This window comes from Grus americana, chromosome 12 (genome assembly GCF_028858705.1).
Source record: "Grus americana isolate bGruAme1 chromosome 12, bGruAme1.mat, whole genome shotgun sequence".
Classification (NCBI taxonomy): Eukaryota; Metazoa; Chordata; class Aves; order Gruiformes; family Gruidae; genus Grus; species Grus americana.
Window position 1 is genome coordinate 89,687 of NC_072863.1, and position 21,240 is coordinate 110,926.

Genomic DNA, 21,240 nt, shown 5'->3' on the forward strand with positions numbered 1-21,240 from the left:
AAGGGAAAATAATAATATATGTAGCATAGTATTTTGTCAGCATCACCCTTTCCTTTTTGAACTGTTATGCTTGTTTGCATTGACAGATCTCAGAAATACCAAATACAATAATTTAAGTAATTTCATACTCTAGCAAATACAGTAATAAAAGAACAAATCCCCTTCACTCAAAATTTCCTAAATAAGCTTGAGGAACTGCTGGGTAAAAGGAGAAATTTCTAAATATGCTAGAAAGGGGAAGGGCAATACATGAAAAGTCCTTCCTAACAGAAAGAGAAGTTTGTTTTTGTTTGCATTAGCACTGCTTGTTTTTAGAGAAGGAAATGCACAGGTCTTCCCTTTTAAACAACTTTTGGCTGTCTGGTAAAGTGTAACTGCAGTATAACAGGATGACAAAAAATCAGAATAAAGAAATAATACATTATGGAGATTTAGCTAAGCCTTTACTTGAGAGCTAGCCCAAAGCATTCCTGAAGTTGCTGTTCTAAACTTGCAATTCAATCCTATCCAACGTACTGCTAAAGTTGTAGGTCCCTATTTGCGCTGATGTTCTGTAGAAAGAGATACATAATGTCAGCAGTAAAGAACTAAAAAGATTCCATTTCCCAGTGCTGCACTGACATGTTTCCTAGTTCTGTTCAGTTTGTAAATACTGCAAGTTATTAGACTGACTCAGAGAAAGGCTCTGTCTTACCCTCTAGCAGATACACTCCAACGAATTCTTACTGAGGAGTCCTGCAGTAAAGATAGGCTTAAACTGATTTTTTGACAGGTAATTGCAGAAGCCTCAAAGTTCCAAGAACCTTTAATACAGGTAAAGAAAACTGCATTTAGGAAAAAATAGTTGGAAGTTCTTTTTCTCAACAACTTTCCAGCAAGGTACTCTAGTCCATTTCTGCAGTAATCACACCAGCTCTCAAAGACCACAGTATTAGTTATCAACCTCAGCAAAATCATGAAGAGAAATAACATCAGGTGGAAAACTTTTATTAAAAAGAGACAGTAGTGGCCTCAGGACTATCACTTCAAAAAAATAGTGAGAAAAAATCTTTGAAGGTATTTATGCACTACAGTGCATTCAGCCATGCTGTAACTAGGCTTGATCCCTTAAGTTTCATGGGAAATCCTAGCTAATTGAAAATTGTAGCACAATCTTATCCTGGCAAAATCATGCACTTTCCAGAATACCTGAGTGAAAAAGGAAAAAAGGGATCCAGAAAGAAGGTTTGCCTTCAGTTGGTTTTATTTATTCACCATGAAAAAAATAAAGGAACACTGAGGGATTCTGAAGTACTCTATGTGGCAAACATCAACTAGAGCTACAAGTTCACGATAGTGGTTAAGCAAGACAATGGTTACTACACATGGAACTTAAAACACACCACCCTTTATAAAATACTGACTTTACGTGGTAAAAATAAGTAAATCTTCACAAAAAAAAATAATCCTAGAGTGGCTATTTCCCTGTCACCATTACTAGTTCTTCCATGCTACTTATCTTGTCCAGTACTGAAAGCTGCAGAGCACTCTGCTGTCTTAGAAAAGTTGAAGGCCACTTTTTATTTTATGGAAGTCATTCTGGGTCCATAACAATCCTCCTGTCACAGGAATATTCAATTCTGCAGAGCTATGAGAGGAAGAGAAATAAAGCACATAAGCACTGAGCTGATTTAGAAGCTGATATCACCAAAGTAATTTTGATATACACTTTAAACTTGTTAACAAGTTCTATTTCCAAAACAAAATGTCATTTCTCATTTTTAGCACTGAACATTTAGCTGCTGGAATATCCTTAATCAGTTAGTTCAAAAGAGGCAATAGTCCCAAGGCGCCAAAGGTACCAAAGCACAAAGCAAAGGAAAGGTTACCAGTTACTAACAATTGTGAGGGAGACACGACTTCAGAAATAACCACCCAACAACTTTCCTCTGAACCTTCATCTGTGCTTTGCAGCTAGGAATACAAGCTAATCAGGTGAAATGCTAACGCAGCAAGCGGTCGACTTGAAAACAGCCTGTCACAAGTGTTACAACGCCGACACATCCTGCACATGGAAACTGGCCCTTCCTATGGCTTTACAAAGTCACAGAAATGAGTGCATTTGCAGAGGCTTTAAAGGAAGTTGTTGTTTGGTGATACCCCCACCACGCTAAGTAATTTCTAATTTTAGAAGGAGGCTCACTCTAACAGGCATAAAATCCCTTTTCATTGCAGAAGTTACCCAGTTAGGGCCGAGTCCCAGGAGATCCCCCAGACAATGACCCACTTAGGTGACTCGCTAACACTGCATGCAAAGGACCAAGTAGGATTTTAGATAGGCACTGTCAGGCACCAGGCTCAAAGAACAGTTGGGAGGACATAGGTAAACCTTTCCCTACCCAAAGTTTTACTTTGTGAAGGAACTTAAGTCACCACCATGTTGTTAAGTATGCCAGATAAGGGAGATAAGGGTTTGTTTTATCATTTTTATTCATTTTACGAGAATGGTGAAGGTGAAAGCTACATTTTATCAAGAAAACAAATGTTTAAAGGATCCACTTGAAACTTGGTATCTGGCATTGTGAAGAAGAAAAAGGGAAAACCTGGTTGTCTTGTGCATGTTTTTCACTTGCTCTATTCTTTATGTCCAAGGAAAGCTCGTGCATTCCTAGCTACAACCTAGCATCCCACAGGATAAGAACATATTCCCTGCCTACTCACTGTCTTTACCCTTCAGCACATATTAACCATCCCTCTCACCTACCTGCTTACGCATTTCATCCTTAGGACAACAAAATCCAGTCATTATCCATGACCGTTAAATGATGAATCCCATTTTTGAAATGTCAGTGCAACCACTTGACGCAATCCCTAAAGCAATCACGTCAGCAACTCCGCCCTCAGAAAACTCTCCAAGTGGTCACTATTTGCCAAATTTGCCCCTGCCGTCAGGTAAAACAAAAAGCACATATGCTTATCACAAAACCTAAAATGTCTGCCTGAGGATAACAGCAGCTATTCAAAGCTTCAGAGCTTGCCACAGCAACACTAACCACAAACTCTGACAACACACATACACAGCACACACCAAAGAACACAATCTTTTGGGACCAGGGAGGAAGAAACTGCAAGCTTTTCCAAAGTATCCAAGCATCGCAGGAACGTACGTCTCACGTTAAAACAAAATCAAAAACCTCTGAAGACAGAAAATAATTTCTGCAAACAAGACTGAGTTGTTTGGAAAGTTTTATTTATACAGCAACTTCAAGCTATACACCACAAAAACTCAATGCCTTCTCCAGATGTTCAGTACTGGAATGACTGGCTATATAGCAAAGGCTGCTGCTCAGAGCTCCTCAGGGACAGATGATTTCTCCTTTAAGGTCAAAACACCTCTCAGACACTCTCTGTTCACATGAGACGCTGCCAGAGGCCTTGCAGACAAAGCCAACGCAGAAACATCGCAGCTATCACACCCAGTGTAACGACCTGATGGTCCTCCTCTGGCTGTTGGAAATTACCCTGACTCCAGCCTGCTAATGGCATAATTTTTCCTTCCTTGTGATGTATACTCATCATTCATGACTTCACAGCCCTGCTGTCATTCCCAGGACAGAGACTGAGGGGACAGACACTGACCATGGCAATAATTGCTGCTTGCTGTTTTCTCTTCAAAAATACTCACATTTCTCAGGAATTCAGAAATAGATGGTGGCTTTTTTTCCTCTTCTGGGGGTCTTTTGCACCACCCCTCCTGCTATCAAGCTTAGTCTATTAGATAAGAGGAATTTGGCAAGGATGGAGTTTGTATAATCTCATCTAGGCTCCCTTTCCTGTGGAAGGTTGGACCAGATAATCTTTCGAGGTCCTTTCCAGCTTGGGGTATTCTATGATTATATCATGTTACTTGAAGATGCGTTTTTATATTTCATGATAATTTCACCAAAATTTTCTATTCTTAATTCCATATTTTATTTAACAGAGATGTTTCCACAGTCAGAGTAAAGCTGTAACTAATCACACTTCAATACTAGCACTCACTCTAACTCCTGCTGACACTAGCGAAGATTTCGTTGATGTCCAAAGCAAAATGACAAAAAAATGTTTATTAGTAATTTTAGTGAATTTTTATTAACACACGAATTGAGTAATACGTGCTGTGGATTTTGAGACAGCAGACTTTAGTATGGCCAAGTTCTAGCTCCTTTAACATCGACATTAGTGGTATGATATAAAGTTTGTATCTAGAGGAATTCCTTTGCTTGTAGAGAAGAACCTGGAATCATTAGGCAATTTTTAATTCCTGTTACTCTAGAAACCAGTCCCAAGAAATATACTGGCGTTATAGAACACCTGAAGCCTACAACACACGAGTCAGAAAGGGCACATGCTACAGCTGGTTTCAAGTAGCAGCTTACAAACCAGCTAGAGCAGTGAGTGAATCATGCTACTCCACATGTACTTCATTACAGCCTCCGTAACAACGATTCCACCTACTGTGCATAGACGAATCAACAGAGTCAACGAGGATCACATTGAGAAACACACCCCCCCACCCCTGTGTCTTGACAGAGCCTGCTGGCTAGATGCCAAATAGTATTGATTACTGTAGCCAATTAGAACTCCGCTGCAGCTCCTTATTCTTATCAGTGATCTCACCTACGTAAACTTCAAGTCAAACAGCTTCACGTTTGAAGTCTCTGAGATCAAGTATTCTACCATTTGCGACTACAGTGAGAGTGCCGGGGCTCTGCAGACTAGAAGCAGATACACAAACTCCAGGAATTTGCCTTATTCCCAACATGGAACATGTTGCAAGAAACACGATTCATAGCTGGCTGACACCAAAGGGCTCTTCCGCTGAATCAAAAGGGGGTTTTTTGCATCTAGTATAGATTTACTCACCTTTTTGGGATGATAAACTATCAGAAGACAAATGGTTACCCGCTCTCCTCGCAGCCTGAGAGGAAATTCGTGCAGCACTCAAAGCATACGTCTTGCCAGTGATTAACATCATTCAAGAGGACTCAGAAAGGATAACTCATTTAACCTCTCGATAAACAGAGGGGCAGGTTTGGTCCTGCCTCTCATAGAAGTGGTGGAACCAAGGACTTCATTAAGTATTTGGACCGTCAGAAAGAAGAGCAGTAGGAAAGGGTAGTTTCTTTTTGATTACCTAGCAATCTCTGAGATGCTAATTTTACATTTCGATTGGATGAATCAAGCAGAAACAATACCCTGTCAGCAGGCTTGAACCAGCAAAAGAGCAGACTAGTCCTGGGGAGGATGACCAAGAGGGTGGAGAATGAAAACCTTGCTCTTTGGAAGGTTTGGAACCAGAAATTAATCTGAAGACAACTCTGAATATGTGAAAATATGAATATGTGCAACCGCTCTTCCCAAAGCAACACCCCAGGCTGCATGACTGTCACTGTTATTCATGGTTTTTGGAAGCTACTAGATTGAGCCCATCAACTACAGGCAAAGAATCACTGATTACAAAGTTATCCTATGAAGTGTTTAAGAAAGTAACTGCCATTCATTTATATTCTGAAGTGTTTCTTGGATTAAAATACATATAATCCCATCTCCTATTGTGTATGTGATGAAATTGATTTGACAGCTTACAGCATGCAAGTTCCTTTGACTTCAAAGGGTGAAATAATGACCCTATTAAAATGTCTTCAATGGGATGGTTTAACTGGACAAGCCTCATTCAGCAGCAGGTGATCTAACTAAAGCCTTACAGAACGTTACCATTATTTCCATGACAACCTGGTGTTTCTTTACTGAGGTCAGATCTGCAGCTTAAATTACTAGCTGCTGCTCTGAAAAGGTCACTGGGCAATGCCAGCACACTGTGGCTGAGTATCAGAGCTCCAGTTAATAGAAGCTGAGTTTTCAAGCCCGCTGAGGCTGCACTAATAACTTCGAAACTGCTAAACACCAGTAGCTTCTAATTTTCCAACGGTTTCTTTCAGAAAGAGCAGGAGGAGTGAAGATGGTAAGATTATAAGATGGCTTCCTCAAAGGATACCATGGAAATCACATTTTTCATTGCCAATTATGCCACTGCATTTAACTTTCAGATAGTGCAAAAGACTCAAGGAGTGCAAAACAAAAGTACATTCCCAGAAGGGAATGAGAACAGCAGCAATTACAAGTAGTGGCTCTCAGACTTGATGACAGGAAAGGATGGAGGAGACACACGCAGAGCGCTAAGTGTTGAGTACACTCTTTCAGCTTCGAAGGATGACTGTTAGGGCTTCATGCAGTAACTTCCTATGACACTGGTGAGTTGTCACAGTAACACAGGTAGCATTAACTTTTGTCTGTGTCCATCAACAATGCTAGCATACTGTCAGACTAACGCAGTACAAACAAGCAGGAAGAGTTTCCTGTTGTGGTGGGGAAGGGCGAGGAGAAGAGAGTTTGTCTCACGCTGGGTTAACCATAGGATGAAAAAATGGGACTGCAGTGACATAAACCTTACTCAGGAAGCATGCTACAGCCTCCGTTTCAATCATACAGAAAAGAGACACGTTTGCATTCACAGATGTGAAAATCTCAGCATATTCATCACCCAGTCACGTACAGCCAATTCCTTCCTCAGGTGTTACAAAAGTAACCTGCAGCAAGCCACCTCCTGTGACTACCTTCTCTCCTCATCTTCAGGCCTTCCCACTAATGCACCTCAAGTGCTTCAGCAAACAACTGTGCATTTTAGAATGACTTCTCCTTCCTGTACAAGATTAGCTAGTCTGGGACTACTGATATTGGGGGAGGCTAAATGACTTCCAAGGCTTCTAGTCCCGAATGCTTTAACTGGAAGGCCACAGTTCTTCCCATTAAAGTTATTCATCTCCAAGTATCACCAGGCAGATTCTGCAACAGCTCTCAGTTGCCTGTTTTAAAAATTCTGCACTTTCAGACTAGTAACTCTAAGGGATCAGCGGACTGTATCTTACTAACAGCATCAGACAACACTGAAAGTTGTCGGTACAGTCTGAAGAGCAGACTGTTATGCTATTACACCAGCACTGCAAAGGTCCTTCCGAACGCACACATTACTTGAAAAATCCATGAGAAGTGCAGTTAGTAGATATTAGAGATATCTGGGTCAAACTATTTAGTCAAACAGAAGTAAAAAGTAAATTTCATCCTTAATTTTTCACATCATGTAGTACAACCCACAGAGAGACAAATCCATTTCATGGTTCAGGGGCACAGTCCTGCCCACACCATTACTCACTTTGTATTGGGAGACTTCCACTCATCTCTCACTGGCTGATCAAGCAGGGACATCATGGAATAATTATCCAACATGAGACCATCAGGGTCATCTGTCTGACCTGGGAGTTTTCCAAGAGGAAAGTCTTTCCATCGTACTTCGTCTGGGTAAAAACAGTACATAAACAAGAAGTCTGAGCTCCCCAGAGAGATTTTCAAAAAACAAGATCCCCCCAAACCCACAAATACTGTCTCATGCAACTCAGCCATTCAGCAAAAACACATTTGAACTATAGTTTTAACTAATTTTATTTCTAACCTTACTATCTCTTCCCAAGAAAGTCACTGTAGTATGTGAGACAACAGGGACACAGCTGGAGTCATGTAAGATCTACACAGTGCTGCTTGTCCAAACCACTGTGAGACAACGTCGATTTAAAAGAAACCCCACAGTATTCTAGAGCAACCCTTTATATTTACCTTCCTCTTTTAAGCATACTTCCATTGGAAACATACACATCGACTTACTTTAAAAAAATTACTCCGCATACTTCTGTAAATGGAAACAGCCATTTGTACACATACGAAGATACAAACCAGCACCTTTGCATCCAGTAGCTCATTCCTCCCGTGAGACTAAGCATCAGCTTCTTAACGATTTGCTGAAATTAGCAGCTGCACAGCAACAGTGCAACAGTGACTAAAGAAGAACTGAAGCCAAAAAAGCAGAAGAGTATAAGGCTAGGGAAGCCTAATTAACCAATAAAGCAATTCTGGACAGACGGGTGGGCTGGGACGAGATGGCAAAGAAAAAGACTATGACAATGTCTTGGAAATTCTGCTGGTTTTATGAGCACCTACTGCTATTTCCTCTCCATGACTTCACATTTGTTAAATTTGGCTTCCAACTGGGGCCAGAAACTGTGCAATGGGAAACCACCCATCACAAATGATAACACTAGTGAGTCCGCTCCTTTTCATTATGGTGCCAACATTTCAGAGGCAGTTCCCAATAGGGAAATCCCCCTTTAAATTTCATTCTTATGTCACATCTAACTAAATGAAAGATAGAAATTATTATTTGTCACTGTTTTGACAGTAAGATTTCTTAAGCCTATGTGTTTTCTTGATACCAGAACACTTATTTCTGGAATGCTTATTAGCAGTTCAGCAAAGACCAGCAGACAGAAGCCTTCAAAAGATAAGGCACTCAACTCCAGAGAGCTACGAATAATTACAGAGACTATTTGAGACCCCTGCTAATCATGAACAACTTGGACATTTCTTTCTCTTTGCCTGAAACTGATTTGTTTTGTGTATCTGCTATCTGCTCAAAAAACCCAAGTGTTGCCCTAAATAACCAGCAGATTTATCTGGTTTTCCTTTTATACCATTATTGGGCATTTAATAGAACAAAATATCTTGACATAGGAGAGTGCTTTCTAAGTGTTCTAATTGTACAATTAAAAAAGGGACAGAAATAGCATTTAGTAACATCCAATGCAGCTGTAAGGTAAATTACCTTTATATATATTTAACAGGCAAAGCCTTCTTTTTGGGGAACAACCAATAGTTGATATATCACATGTTGTCATGGGTTTGTACAAACCTACCGGCTATAGTTTCCAATTGTTTTAGGATAGTAACCACACAGATGTTATTTAAACAGAAATTAAGTTTATCCACAAACAACAACCTAAACAGAATCTTCACAAAAATCAGGTGGTTCAGGACAAAATGTGTGTTCCTTCAGTGAAAGCTTTGTTTGATCTGAACCAAAGTCACTGGTGCAGAGGACAATTTTGCTCCTGTTCTCAAAACGTCCAGCTCTAACAAGCTGTTCACTTCCGCATAACTAAACCAAGCCGCTTAGGCAGATTTTTTTTTTTTTTGACTTGGGAAAATTTCCCTGTGAATGAGGTGTAAGAGTTCATTGTCTTCTAATGGCTGCTTTTCTTCTTCTTCCTTTAAACATCCCTTTAGCTACAACTTCTCTCCACCAACCTCCTCCTCGTGTCTTCAAGTCCCTCCATAAATCACTCGTCCAAAAATCTTCTTAGCTACAGAACCCTCCAACCCAACGAGAAAGTACAGCTACCATAATAAAGCTAACAAAACACTGGATGTACTGTTTATTTCCTCTAAAAACTTGCCTTGCTCCTCTCTTTTGCTTGCCACCATGTCATAACAGCAATTTTCCTGCAGTACAGAACTTACGAGCAAATGACCGGTGCTTTCCAGCACAGCCAAACTGTGCTTTCAAATACTCCCAAGTCAGACAAACAGAAGTCCAAGAACCATCCATATTTTCTTTGCCACTCACAGCTGGCATATATGCTGCCCCATCAATTGGATACACTGAACTTTTAAACAGTTTGGAAAAGCCTGATAAAAAATTTAATGAGGCAGTAACAACACGTTCCTGGAAAAAGCACTCACGGTATTTTAAGAGTTTGAGAGAGAGGACTCCTGTACATAAACAGAAGACTGGGAAAAAAACAGTTTTCAGTGATTTGGCATTTAGATGATTTTGAAGCACACTTCAATTCTGGCCAGGCTCAGAAGGCTGAGATGCCTTAGCGTTTCAATTAGCATTGAAGATTGTCTAAGACTTACAAAGTCATTTTTTACCTGCAGTGATCTGCCAGGCGGACCCTTGCAGTGCTGCCCTTTTCTCAGCAATAGCCACCATGTTACCAGAATGAGCGAGTCCTTCCAAAGGATTTGTTTCAGTTATCATCTCTTCTTCCTCCTCCTCCACCTCCTCCACACCATCATCTCTCTCCAGCACATCTTCTTGTTTCTCTACAGTCTGCCCTTGATTTTTAACCTGATTTTCTTGCCTGGCCCTCCACTGTAAGCTCTCTATAGTGTAAATTGGCTGTTCACTGCAGTCTGAAGAGAGGGCTGGACTGGACAAAGGGCCACCTCCTTCCGTGTAAACAGAAGCGAGATAGAGAAGGTTCTTGCGTGAAGAACGTGGCAAGCGAGGTCTCATGATTGTGAGGATCCTAGAAAGGAAAAGGGTAATGTAAAAGTCTTTAAAGCAAACAAGATTCCAGATGAAGGCTTATCAGGCTGAGCAGCCTTTTAAGTGTGAGTTTCCTCCAGGACAGCCTGCTCATGTATCTCCTCTATTATTCCCTGGTGGATGGATGCTGGAATACTCCCTCTTTGTGATTAAAATTAAGGACTTGTGATATTTCTAACCGAATTCCTGCTTTGCTGTTTTCATGTGAAAAAGTTACCACCTGTGCTAAATTCGTATCACCTCTATAAGCGGTCACATCTCTGCTACCAAGTCACTTTTCTTCTGACCAGGTTGCTTCTTTAATACCTCCCCGGATAATCTCCGCTTTCATTTTAAAGGTTCAATCCTTTTAAATTCTCCTCCTTCTCTTTGTAGAATCAATGGGGAGATGAGCAGCAACAAGCGGGGCTTTATATGCACCTGCCTCCGTTTCTACTAGATGCAAAGGAAGGGAAGGGAACGCAGCTATAACTCAGCGTACCACAAGGGAGTGGGCCAAAGCTACTGCACAGCACTGTTTGCTGTGCCTTTTCTAGGTCACAGGATCAAACTTACAGCTGAAGAAGGTGTGGGGTTGCCCAGCAGGGAGCTTCCAAGCAATTATCAGTCAGTCTTATCCACTGCAAAGGAACTTTATGGAGGAACAGCTCCTTCACGGACACCTGTTTGTTACAGTGCTGTCTCTTCTTCCCTTCAAAGAAGATAATGAAAACAACAAGGTGCTCAAAAGTCATTAAAAATATGCCCTTCCTCCCTTTGCATTTTTACTGGAACACTCATCCTCAAATAAGCCAGCATTCCAATCCAAGTCCAAGACCAGATGTACTGACCAAATACAACAAGGTTGTCACAAGGGACTTGCACCGACAGCTAGGTTAGCTCCACAAGACGTGACCACAGTGAGGTGCAGACATTCCCAAGCTGGTTCCGTCCACGCCATCCCAGACAAGAAAGCCACAAGATGTGTTTGTACAGTGTTGTCCCAAATGCAGCATACTGCTTCTGGGACCTGAGATCGTTCCAGGTAGCACTGCCATGAGTAAACTCAACAGGTAGGAACTACTACCATTCAGGGGTCTTGGTACACAATAGATATGCTCAGTGCTGACTGAAAGCATCAAACATGAACCCATGACTGCCACAAATACTGGCAAAATCTTGGTACAGACTGAGCCAGACCAGGGAAAGACAGAAGTGGTGGCAAAATTAACCAGCTGGAAACCTCCTCAGGGATACACTATATCGCAGTATAGAAGTCCTGTTAGCAGAAATCCTGTGACACGCTTCCAATAATTAAAGCTCTTCTGTGTCCCCGTCTCTGGAGTGAAACGTACAGTTTGCCAATTTATACAGTTCTAACGAGTTAGGAGCAGAAAACAAAATATTACTTATCACTTCTATGTAAGTTTAGACGGTATGAAAATCCTGTGATAGGATTAAAAAAAGGACAGTAAGACTACCTAAGTACCTTGTAAACACAGGCTTCTGTTAAGTGAGGAAAGAATAGGGAACAGGGAACTCATTGCATACAACATCTTTACTTGTTATCTACTATTGCTATTTCCTACAAGTACTAATATCTGGAAAAAATAGCACTTAAGGGCCTGATCTGTCATGGGAGAGATTGTCTTTTCCTGTCTTGAGGAGGCTACAGCAAAGTTGCCAGTAATAATTTCAATTTTTTGCTAAGAAATGCATGATATACATAAGCTGCAGGTTGAAAAGTGTAAGAAATGCAATAATAAAAGCTCTACGTTCACATGACAAAATGTAATAATTAGATGATTCCATATTTCCATCTAAAGGTCACATCACTCTCCCAGTTTTCACAATAGTACAGAAGAGACGCTTATGTTTTTTACACACAGAAATTCAAGACACACTCACCGGTGTTTACTTTGGCAATGCCAGTCAGCATCTCAGAAATCCAGTTGATCAAGAACTGAGGCCGGAGTTCTGAAGAGTCAGAACATTCCTTCAGCTCCATAAACATTTTCTCTATTAGGATCTGCGTAAAACTTCGGGAAAGGAGGCCTGTCAGCAAAGGCTGCCAAAAGCAGTAAAACGTCTGTGGAATTTTAAACTGCCATACCTCTTTATTTGCTGCAATGAGAAGAAGAAGAAGAAAAGAGAAGCAGAAAACCACTGGTTTGTAATTTTTTGTGAACCACAAGTGTGACACTTGTTCCAAACTAAAGTAGTCTGCTTTGAGATCACTGGTTATAGGGTATTTGCTGGAATGCTCACTGAACCTGGAACTATTATTTTCTTATGCTAGGGAAGTAAAATAAGCAGCAAATTGATAATTAACACAACAGCTCCGTGAAAGCAAAAAGTACAATGCCTGATCTAATCACATGGTAAACCACAGGAAAACCTACCTGTTTTGCTAATCCCTTTCAGCTTACTTCACACATAATGAAGAGCTATTCTGTCTAAAAATATACTGCAAAGAGAAGGCACACTGAATAAAACAACACAGAATCAAAAAGCTCCTACATTTTTACTACTGGGATAGCGTCACAAAAATTTGAGGATCTGTCTTGGAAAGTTCTTTGTCTGGTGTTTCCAAGAGGTCCCAGGGAAATAGACAAATCCTTAATTTTCATCGCCTCTAGGTACCTAATTCTCTTGCAGAAAATCCATGCAACTCCACACATATGGGCAGCAGCATGGAACTAAGATGCAACTGGTGAATGAGGCTCAAAAAACCCATTTAGATTTGCTTCACACCTTCAATGTAGAAAAGAAACTAGTGGGAGTTCATTAAATCAGTAACTATTGCAGGTAAGGGCAGAGATACAAGCTTCAAAAGACATTCTGGCCAGTGCTGAAGAGCTATCCTTCCATGGGCAGTGATTTATGCAAAAGCAATAACTAAGCATGGCCATAAAGGGGTCTGGAGAACAGACTTTAGAGGACAGTTTAAGGACTCAGATATATGAAAAATATGCAGAGAATTACATATTTCAATATAATGAGAAAAAAAGAACAGACTTGGATGTAACACTAGCTATGCACTTTTTACTTATGCGGTGCCCAAAACACTAACCTTCATACTTGATATTTAGCATCTTCAGACAATCCATCTTTGGGATGAGAAAGCCATCACTGAGAAGAGCTTCAGCCACTGTCTCCCTAGAGCAATCAGAGTCTTATTAATGCCACTTACTCCTTTACATATTAAAACGCCACTTGCACCAGTTCTGAAAGCAGTTTGAGAGCCAAATACCTGGAACTATGAGGAGGTGATACAGCTTGTTGTAAGGCCCTAAAATTTTATGCCAGTTTTGGGCTGGATAGATCCCACTAGACTTGGAGAGAATGTGCAGTTGTGCAAACTGGAACAGAACCAGAACCTTGAAGGAAACATTTCTGATCGAGTTGCAAACACCTTGGTATTTCAAAAGCACAGGAAAATTTGTCATAAACATTTCAAAAGCACAGGAACTGAAATAACTACAGTTTGCAGTATGATCCAAGTCTTCTGCCAGCAGGCCAGCCAAGATTTGAGGACCTCTGCCCATAGAGCTAGGTTAAATTTCAGGGGAAAAGCCAACCCTGTTGACTTGCTGGCAAGGCACACTTCACACAGCTGTTTGGCAGATAAGTTGCAGTAGGGTCAAAATTGCTCTTCCCTACAGCTCTTTTTGGATGTCTCCTGCCCTTAGAGCTATCCTGTGAACTTCAATTAGTCTGACAGCACTGAATGGTCCAGCTCAAGGACCACTTCATCTCCTATTAGGCTGGCTTAATGCAAGCGGAAGACTGCAGGGACCCACATAGGTAGACTGAACTGACACTTAAAAGTAAAATACAGCAAAAGGGACAGAAGTAAAATTCCCACAACTGCCCCAATTTCCAGCCATGGGATCCTCTTGAGTTATTCTGTTCACACTTCTACCCATGAGCTTCTCTATCCTTGCAAAAATACAGCACTAAAATAAATACTTCTTAGAATAAAAATCAATGTGGCCATTTTCAAACAGTGAATGAATTCCACAGAAACAACTGCTTTTGCTATCAAACTCACTGGATTTCGCAAGATAGTAGCCACACCAAACTAAGCATGGCTTAGATTCAATACAGGATTTTTATAAATACAAACAGCAGATGAAGATCTCAGAGTACAGAAACAATGCACACAAACACTAGACCACTTTGTCATAAGTAATGATGTGGTGGGAGATCAGAAGGCAAGTGGTAGAATGTTAATTTCTTTCTAAAAACGAAATCCAGTTTCAATCCTTCTCTTTTCTGGAAACTGTTCCAGCATAATTACCATTATTCCTGTATGCAATGACTGATCATCACCAACTAGTAAGGACATCTCTACGCAGATGTCGGCTTCAGTGGAGAACCATTTAAGCAGAACAACATCTAAGAAAGGTCCACTGGGTCAGTTCTCCAAAGCAGAGAGCAGAGGATCCTTGGCAGTCAGCTCAATTTGCTCTAGGTCTAAAGGGATCTTCTGCCCTCTGCACAATCCAAATTACAGGGTATGTTGATAGGGGAAATGAAAGGCTTTATGCAGAACTACATAGGTATGCTAAATTAAAAAAACACTTTCATAGGTCGCTTCACATATTCAAGAGAACCCAAACTCTGTTATCCTTGGGTCCATAATCCAAGTTTCCAAACCTAAAGAAGTCACAAGCTTGTCAACGCATTCCACGCCAGCCTTCCTCCCTCCCATGCAGTCTATTTTCCGTGAGTAATAAAAAAAAAAATAATAAAAAAATAATTTCTTTCTTAAATGAAACCAAGAAGCTGAGTCCTTAAGCATCTTCAGAAATACATAGGAGACTGCAGGAACAACCCTGTCTTCAGCTGAGAAGGAAAGTACCATTAATCAGTCCTTCAGAAAACCAGATTCCCAAAGAGGCTGCTGGGGAAGCACTAGCCCAGCTGCATTTGTGATACGACAGGCTCCATGTGACTCAGAGAGTGAATGGTTGCAGCATTTCAGGACAGGTATGAAGCAAAGCAGAAGCAATTACCACAATGGTACTAAAAAACAACTTATAGGAACCTGTGCTCACTTACATAAACATATATGCACAAACATGTGTTTAAAGCTTGTGGAGTTTCTTTGTTTTTTAAGTAAAAAAATGACTTGATTATAAGTACTTGCACACTCATTGCTGCTTTGGTAGCACACTATTATTCACCTTCTCAAACAAATGTCATGATGGAGAATGGACTGGTAGCAAGGGCTACAGAAGGTAGAGCTTTTCTTGAGTTGCTGAAGAAATAAGATTTTCTGTCACCATTCACACAAGAATATTTAATGGAGAATTCCCTCTAAAGATAGATAAATCTGCATTTAAGAGAAACCCCATGCCCTATCACTGTATTTATGTTGCTATATAAAGACCAATGGAAACCAGAGCACAATAAGGTCTCATTTGCAATCCAGTTAACAGACTATTATTAATAAACAGAAATAGAAGGTACATGTATGAATCCTTTCTGGGAACTGCTCTTACTCATTTTGGGCTCTCAAGGAAAATGTGTAGGTGGTTCTAAAAAGCTGGATATAGGCACAGCCTTCCATTAACTATAAATACAACAGCTTGTGTTCTTTAAAAGTTGCATCTGGATGCTGGAATAAAAATAGCATGAGCTGCAGTAGGCTCTCAAGGATGAATTATGAGAGAGTGCCAAATCCTGGATTGCTCTACCATTCTGAGGCTTCCAACACACCTCTGTCTCCCTTCCATAAGAAGGATGTACTTGTGATTTGCTTGAGTGTTCACCGTGCTCAGCTAGCTCAACTTGGTTCTTACTGGGATTTTGCATTCGTCCATAAGGACACTTATTTTATGTAAGCAAGTGTAGCATTTGTTCGGATGCAATGTGGCCTTTGTCCTGTTATTACTCTGAAATGAGCAACACAGTGGAAGTATTCCAACAGAGGAGAGCTTCAGTAGAAAATGCGGATTAACTGAAAAATCATTTTCTCTCTCAAGAAAAACTGTTATTATTCAAGCAATTTTCTAATGTTAAACAACGTAAAGGCACGGAATAGGATTCTTTATTAAGCCACTTGCATTTTGCAAAACAAATAACTGTATGATACTAAGATTCTCCCTTAAGGATCCAGACAGGAGAACAGCGCAAGTTGGGTTTTGAGACAAGGACCTGGCTGCATGAAGCAAACCCCAAAACTTCCTGAATAAGTCATCACAGTTCTGTCAGCAGGCTGCCAAGAAGATGGCAAGAGACCAGAAGTTAGTAGAATTTTCTTACTTTCTCCCCCCGCTGCCCAGCTCAACTTTGACACACGGTCAGGTGTTCTTAAAGGTGTAGTGAAGGTAGCAATCTCAAAACCCAACAACTGTATGCTTGTAGGTTTGTTTGGTTTAAATAGCTGGTCTGCAGAAAGGACACTCCAGCAAGGTTCAATATGTGAATTTTTATTGTCTTAAACTGATTTTCAAGGACATAATTTTCATCCTGCAGGATTAAAATGGGGAAAGGAGGCATAAAGAAAGGTTAAATGAGGGGAAGCATGGCAGCATCTGGCCTACACTGCTTGAACTAAAAATGGAGATTGAGAATGGATAAAGAAACTCTTTGGTATGGCAACAGTTAGTGGAAAATTACTGTACCTCAATACCCTGCTAAAATCTGGTTCCAATGACTGCTGCCTCACATTGAAACAACTGTGGAGCCGAGCTTGCACTGTCACTCTGGTGAAACATTCCCTTTACATCACTATTATTTCAGGTACTTCACAGAAAGCATTGCAGATGTGCAACAAAACCCATGCAGAGCTATCATGTGATGCACGACTGGATCTTGCCCAGTGGCCTGGACACTAGCACCCCCAGCAGTACCCAGCACCAGAGCCATGCTCAGCACTTGCTCTCCAGCTGTGCTAGCTAGAATGAAGAAGGCAAAGGGTAAGGGCCATCTCTTCACCTTTGAAGAAAGGTGTCAATCAAGTCCCTTGTCCCACTTTTCTCTATCTCCTGATAAAGGAATGAGAAACTCACCAAGAGTGACCAGACTTCCACATTCTCCTATAACACGTGCCCCCCGTCCCTACTCAGGCTCTGCCAGCTCCCAAGACTAAGCACATATGCGAATACGGTCAAACCACTCTGCACAAATCAAGGAAAATGCTTCATTACAGCAGCTGACCTATCTGACATTTATTGTTGACAAGAGCAGAAAAATACAGAAAAGCACCAAAACTAGCAGTATGTAATCTGGCACCCAATTCCTGGGACTTTCTGGAGCTAATACTGCTTTAAGAAGCGAAAGGAGTGCAGAGAGAGACTGTAAAGTAAAAGGAATAAGGGTTGGAAACTCCTTATCAAAGCTGTTCTGATCCAGAAAACATGTATGTTTCCTTTCCACAAGTTTGGCCCAAAGTCTGGAATTGTGGAACCTGTACTTACTGGAAATAATATACACACACACACATATATAAATAAAAACATTCTTGCCAAAACTTCTCTCTGAACAGGGAGCACACAAGGCAGTTAAACACCATTGCAAAATCTCTCTACAGTAGTGTCACTGCTGAAGGGTTTGGGTCTTTGTTAGTTTTGCAAGCTGTAAGTTGTGACACAGTCCCCCATCCTCTGCTGCTGTAAGTGGGGGATTTCCCCGTGTATCAGAGCATCTCATTTAATGAAGTTGCCTGATCATTAGCAGTCACGCAGGAAACCACAAAACAGCTAACAGAAACAAAACCCCCAAGACAGAAAAAAATACATTTTTATAGCCATAGAAACCAGCTTCCTCCTCTCTGTTTCCTTTGTCTTATTTGAAGCCTATGCTTAAGGGAACCATTAAAAAAGCCTTATTCAAGTAGCACAGTGCAGTGAAGACAAAGTTCTTATGAAAGTGTTACTGCCAGATTTGATTACATAAGAAACGACAGATACCCTAGAGTTACTATACCATCAGACTTTTTTGTTGGAACAAAGGATCCAGTGATGCTGTTTTTCACAGATTCTTGCCCCATCTTTGACGTTTCTTTAGGCCACGCCTAGGTAAGGGTATGAAACTGAGATGCTAAGTTACTGGGCTGGAATTCCAAACAAAGCTCTCATAAAACTGACAGTGAAAGCTGGAAATAAAATCAGGCTCCTGAGACGTGCCACCTAGTTCTAAGACTTTCCCAGGTAGATGACAAACTTTTTAAACTGCTTTAATTTTGGAAGCAGCATCTCCTAAGCACACCAATTCAATGGTGCCCTGTAATCCACGCTATCACATACACCTGAAGAAGGAAGGACGTAAAAACAAAAAATACAGCTATTCTAAAATATTTCCACAAATAGGTCTTTTTGAAAGACAGAAAAAGTCTGACCCTTCCATTTGACTTACCAGCGTACAAGGACACAAGCCTACACATTGCAGTAACAACACCAAAGCATCTTAACTACTCATCCACAATAACAGCTTTTTAGAAGAGATTCACGCACAGGCACTTTTGGACTAACAGAAGCTGTTTAACAGAACATGACAACTGCACAGATTCCTTCCAAGCTAGAGGTTGTGTTGGGGGTGGGATGGTTACTTTTCAAGTCTTCTCTATGTCCGCCAGACCAGAGTTTCCTGTATAAACAGTAATAAAATAAAAAAAAAAAAGGCCGCCACATTCTGGTGACAGCACCCTGTTGTCCTGGTTTTAGCTGGGATAAAGTGAATCTTCTTTCTAGTAGCTGGTATAGTGCTGTGTTTTGGATTTAGTATGAGAATAATGTTGATAACACACTGATGTTTTTAGCTGTTGCTAGACAGTTGTAGTGTTTACACTAAGTCAAGTACTTTTCAGCTTCCCGCACCCCACCAGATGCATAAGAAACTGGGAGAGCACAGCCAGGACAGCTGACCCAAACTGGCCAAAGGAATTAAAAAAAGACTACTGGGCACCGGGTGGTGGGGTTTTTTTGCAGGTAGTCAGCAATTGCATTTGTGCATCACTTTTTTTTTTTATATACATATATATATATATATAATTATTCTCTTCCTTTATTATCCTATTAAACTGTCTTTATTTCAACTCAGGAGATTTTTTTACCATTCTCCTCCCCATCCCACTGCAGGGGGGGGAGGAGGAGGAGTGAGCAGCTGCATGGCGCTTAGTTACCAGCTGGGGTTAAAACACGACACCTGTACAGAACAGCACTCCACTGGACCAGATTCAAGCAGCTTAAAGCCACACTTGAATTCAAGCCTGTTAAACTGTTTCAGAGGTGCCAGGCTGATCACAGGACAGCAAACTCTTGTTTACTCACCCACTGACCAGACACACCGCAAGCAGGCCTACACAGGCGCCCCCCACTATGCTGCTCTCAGAGTATTTGCTATTTACTCAGAAGCACCCTTCAGAAGCAAGGGGAAAAATGTAACCAAGCTTATCAGCAGCTAGTTTATGCCAAGCTGTGGTAACTGCTGATGCTGTACACAAGCATCACTTTCAAGTCAGACTACCACCTGTAACCTGAAGTTGGGAAGTGCTGTGGAGACATTCAGCAGAAAACTGGCTATTCATGTTAGGGGGGTTGGGGGTTTTGTTTGTTTGTTTTAAAGTTACTACTTCCAAAGAGAGACTAGAGATTCCCCTTTTTACTGCACACTCCTGGGTCAGCAGTGGCTCCATATTAGGATCATATGTTATAAAACTCATCGTGTGCCCTAATCTTTTCACTGAACAGAACTCCAAAGAGGCTTCCCTTTCCCCACATACCTGTGCTCCAGCCAATACAGACAGGCACAGTAGTGAAGGTTTAATCGACAGCCCACTACAGGAAACTCTGGTCTGACAGATGTAGAGAAGACTTGAAAAGTAACCACACTTCCACATAAGACTGAAGTCTCTTGTTCTCACCCGAACCTTTCAAAATCCTTGTTCTGTATTGTGGCAGCCTGTTTCCCCTCTACCATGTAGCTGATGCCGGGTTCAAATACCTATTTATATATAAAAGCAGCTGCACTTGGTTCATTCATGTTCTGACAGTGGCTAACAGGGGATGCGCTCAGGGAGAGAGCATCAGAATCACATGTAGGTGCAATGGCTTGCTTCCACCAGTACTTTCCAATCACCTAGTGACAGGCAGTTTAAGTAATATAGAGAAGTCTCATGTTTAGTAAGTTATGTTTCTCATTACAGAGTCTTCACGCCTTCTTGATCATTACTCCATGCTCAGCAACCGATGGGCAATGCCACTGAGGTGCAAGGCTCTTCCTCAGGGTTTTCTTCTGGCAATTCTGATAACCTCAAACTAATCAGCAGCTTGCATGGCATACGTTTATATTCAAAACATCAGGAGTTATAGCTCCTATCTGTAACGTGATACTCTCTCCCCTCTACAGTTACACTGATTATATTTCTCAGAGCGGGACAGGATCTTCATGCAAATTTATATAGTAATAACAAAGTCTCAACACACTGGGTCCTAGAGGCACTGTAGTAATAGAAAGATAGAAAGTACAGAAGAGGCCACATATTGGCCTGCAATTTTGAAGAATTCTAAAGGTTACTGTGAAACCAAAGCCTATACAAGGCTGTTGGGAGAGCTTTTGAAAACACTGAAGATGCTGACATGCGTTGGGGCCAGCACAGCTAAATCAAGGACAACACCTTGGAGACCATCTGGCACAGGAAACATTACTCATTAACACAGATTAACAACTCTATCCTCAACGATGTTGAGGAAATCAACCAATTGCCTTCTCCATGATCAGTTGAAAAACATGGTAAAAAGGCAGTGCAACAGGTCTATAGGCCCAGCTCTGCACTGTACCTTTCACCTCAGATCCTTATCAGAGATGTACCTGTTCTCTTGCATCAAGTCTTTGATCTGAGCCAAAATCCAGTCCACTTCGGAAGATGAATCGGACCACAGTTCTCGAGACTTCGAAACAGACTGCACAGTCTGCATAACCTGAGTGAAAGAAAAATCCAAGCGTTAACAGAAAGTATGCTCCAACGGTGAACAGAAACGCATTGCTATGAAGAGGAGATGCACGTGCCG

General features: G+C 41.1%; 1 protein-coding gene across 1 annotated transcript in view; it reads right to left on the bottom strand.

Annotated features, from left to right (window-relative positions):
- Positions 1 to 974: 974 nt before the first annotated feature.
- Positions 975 to 21,240, bottom strand: part of LAS1L (LAS1 like ribosome biogenesis factor) — a 28,636-nt gene continuing 8,370 nt past the window's right edge. Inside the window, exons 7-13 of the mRNA XM_054839671.1 lie at positions 21,041 to 21,150; positions 13,293 to 13,378; positions 12,128 to 12,343; positions 10,796 to 10,931; positions 9,841 to 10,220; positions 7,232 to 7,373; positions 975 to 1,627 (exon numbers count right to left, since the gene is read on the bottom strand). Coding sequence (XP_054695646.1) covers positions 1,537 to 1,627; positions 7,232 to 7,373; positions 9,841 to 10,220; positions 10,796 to 10,931; positions 12,128 to 12,343; positions 13,293 to 13,378; positions 21,041 to 21,150 — 1,161 coding nt within the window. The 3' untranslated portion in view covers positions 975 to 1,536. The remainder of the gene's footprint in view (positions 1,628 to 7,231; positions 7,374 to 9,840; positions 10,221 to 10,795; positions 10,932 to 12,127; positions 12,344 to 13,292; positions 13,379 to 21,040; positions 21,151 to 21,240) is intronic.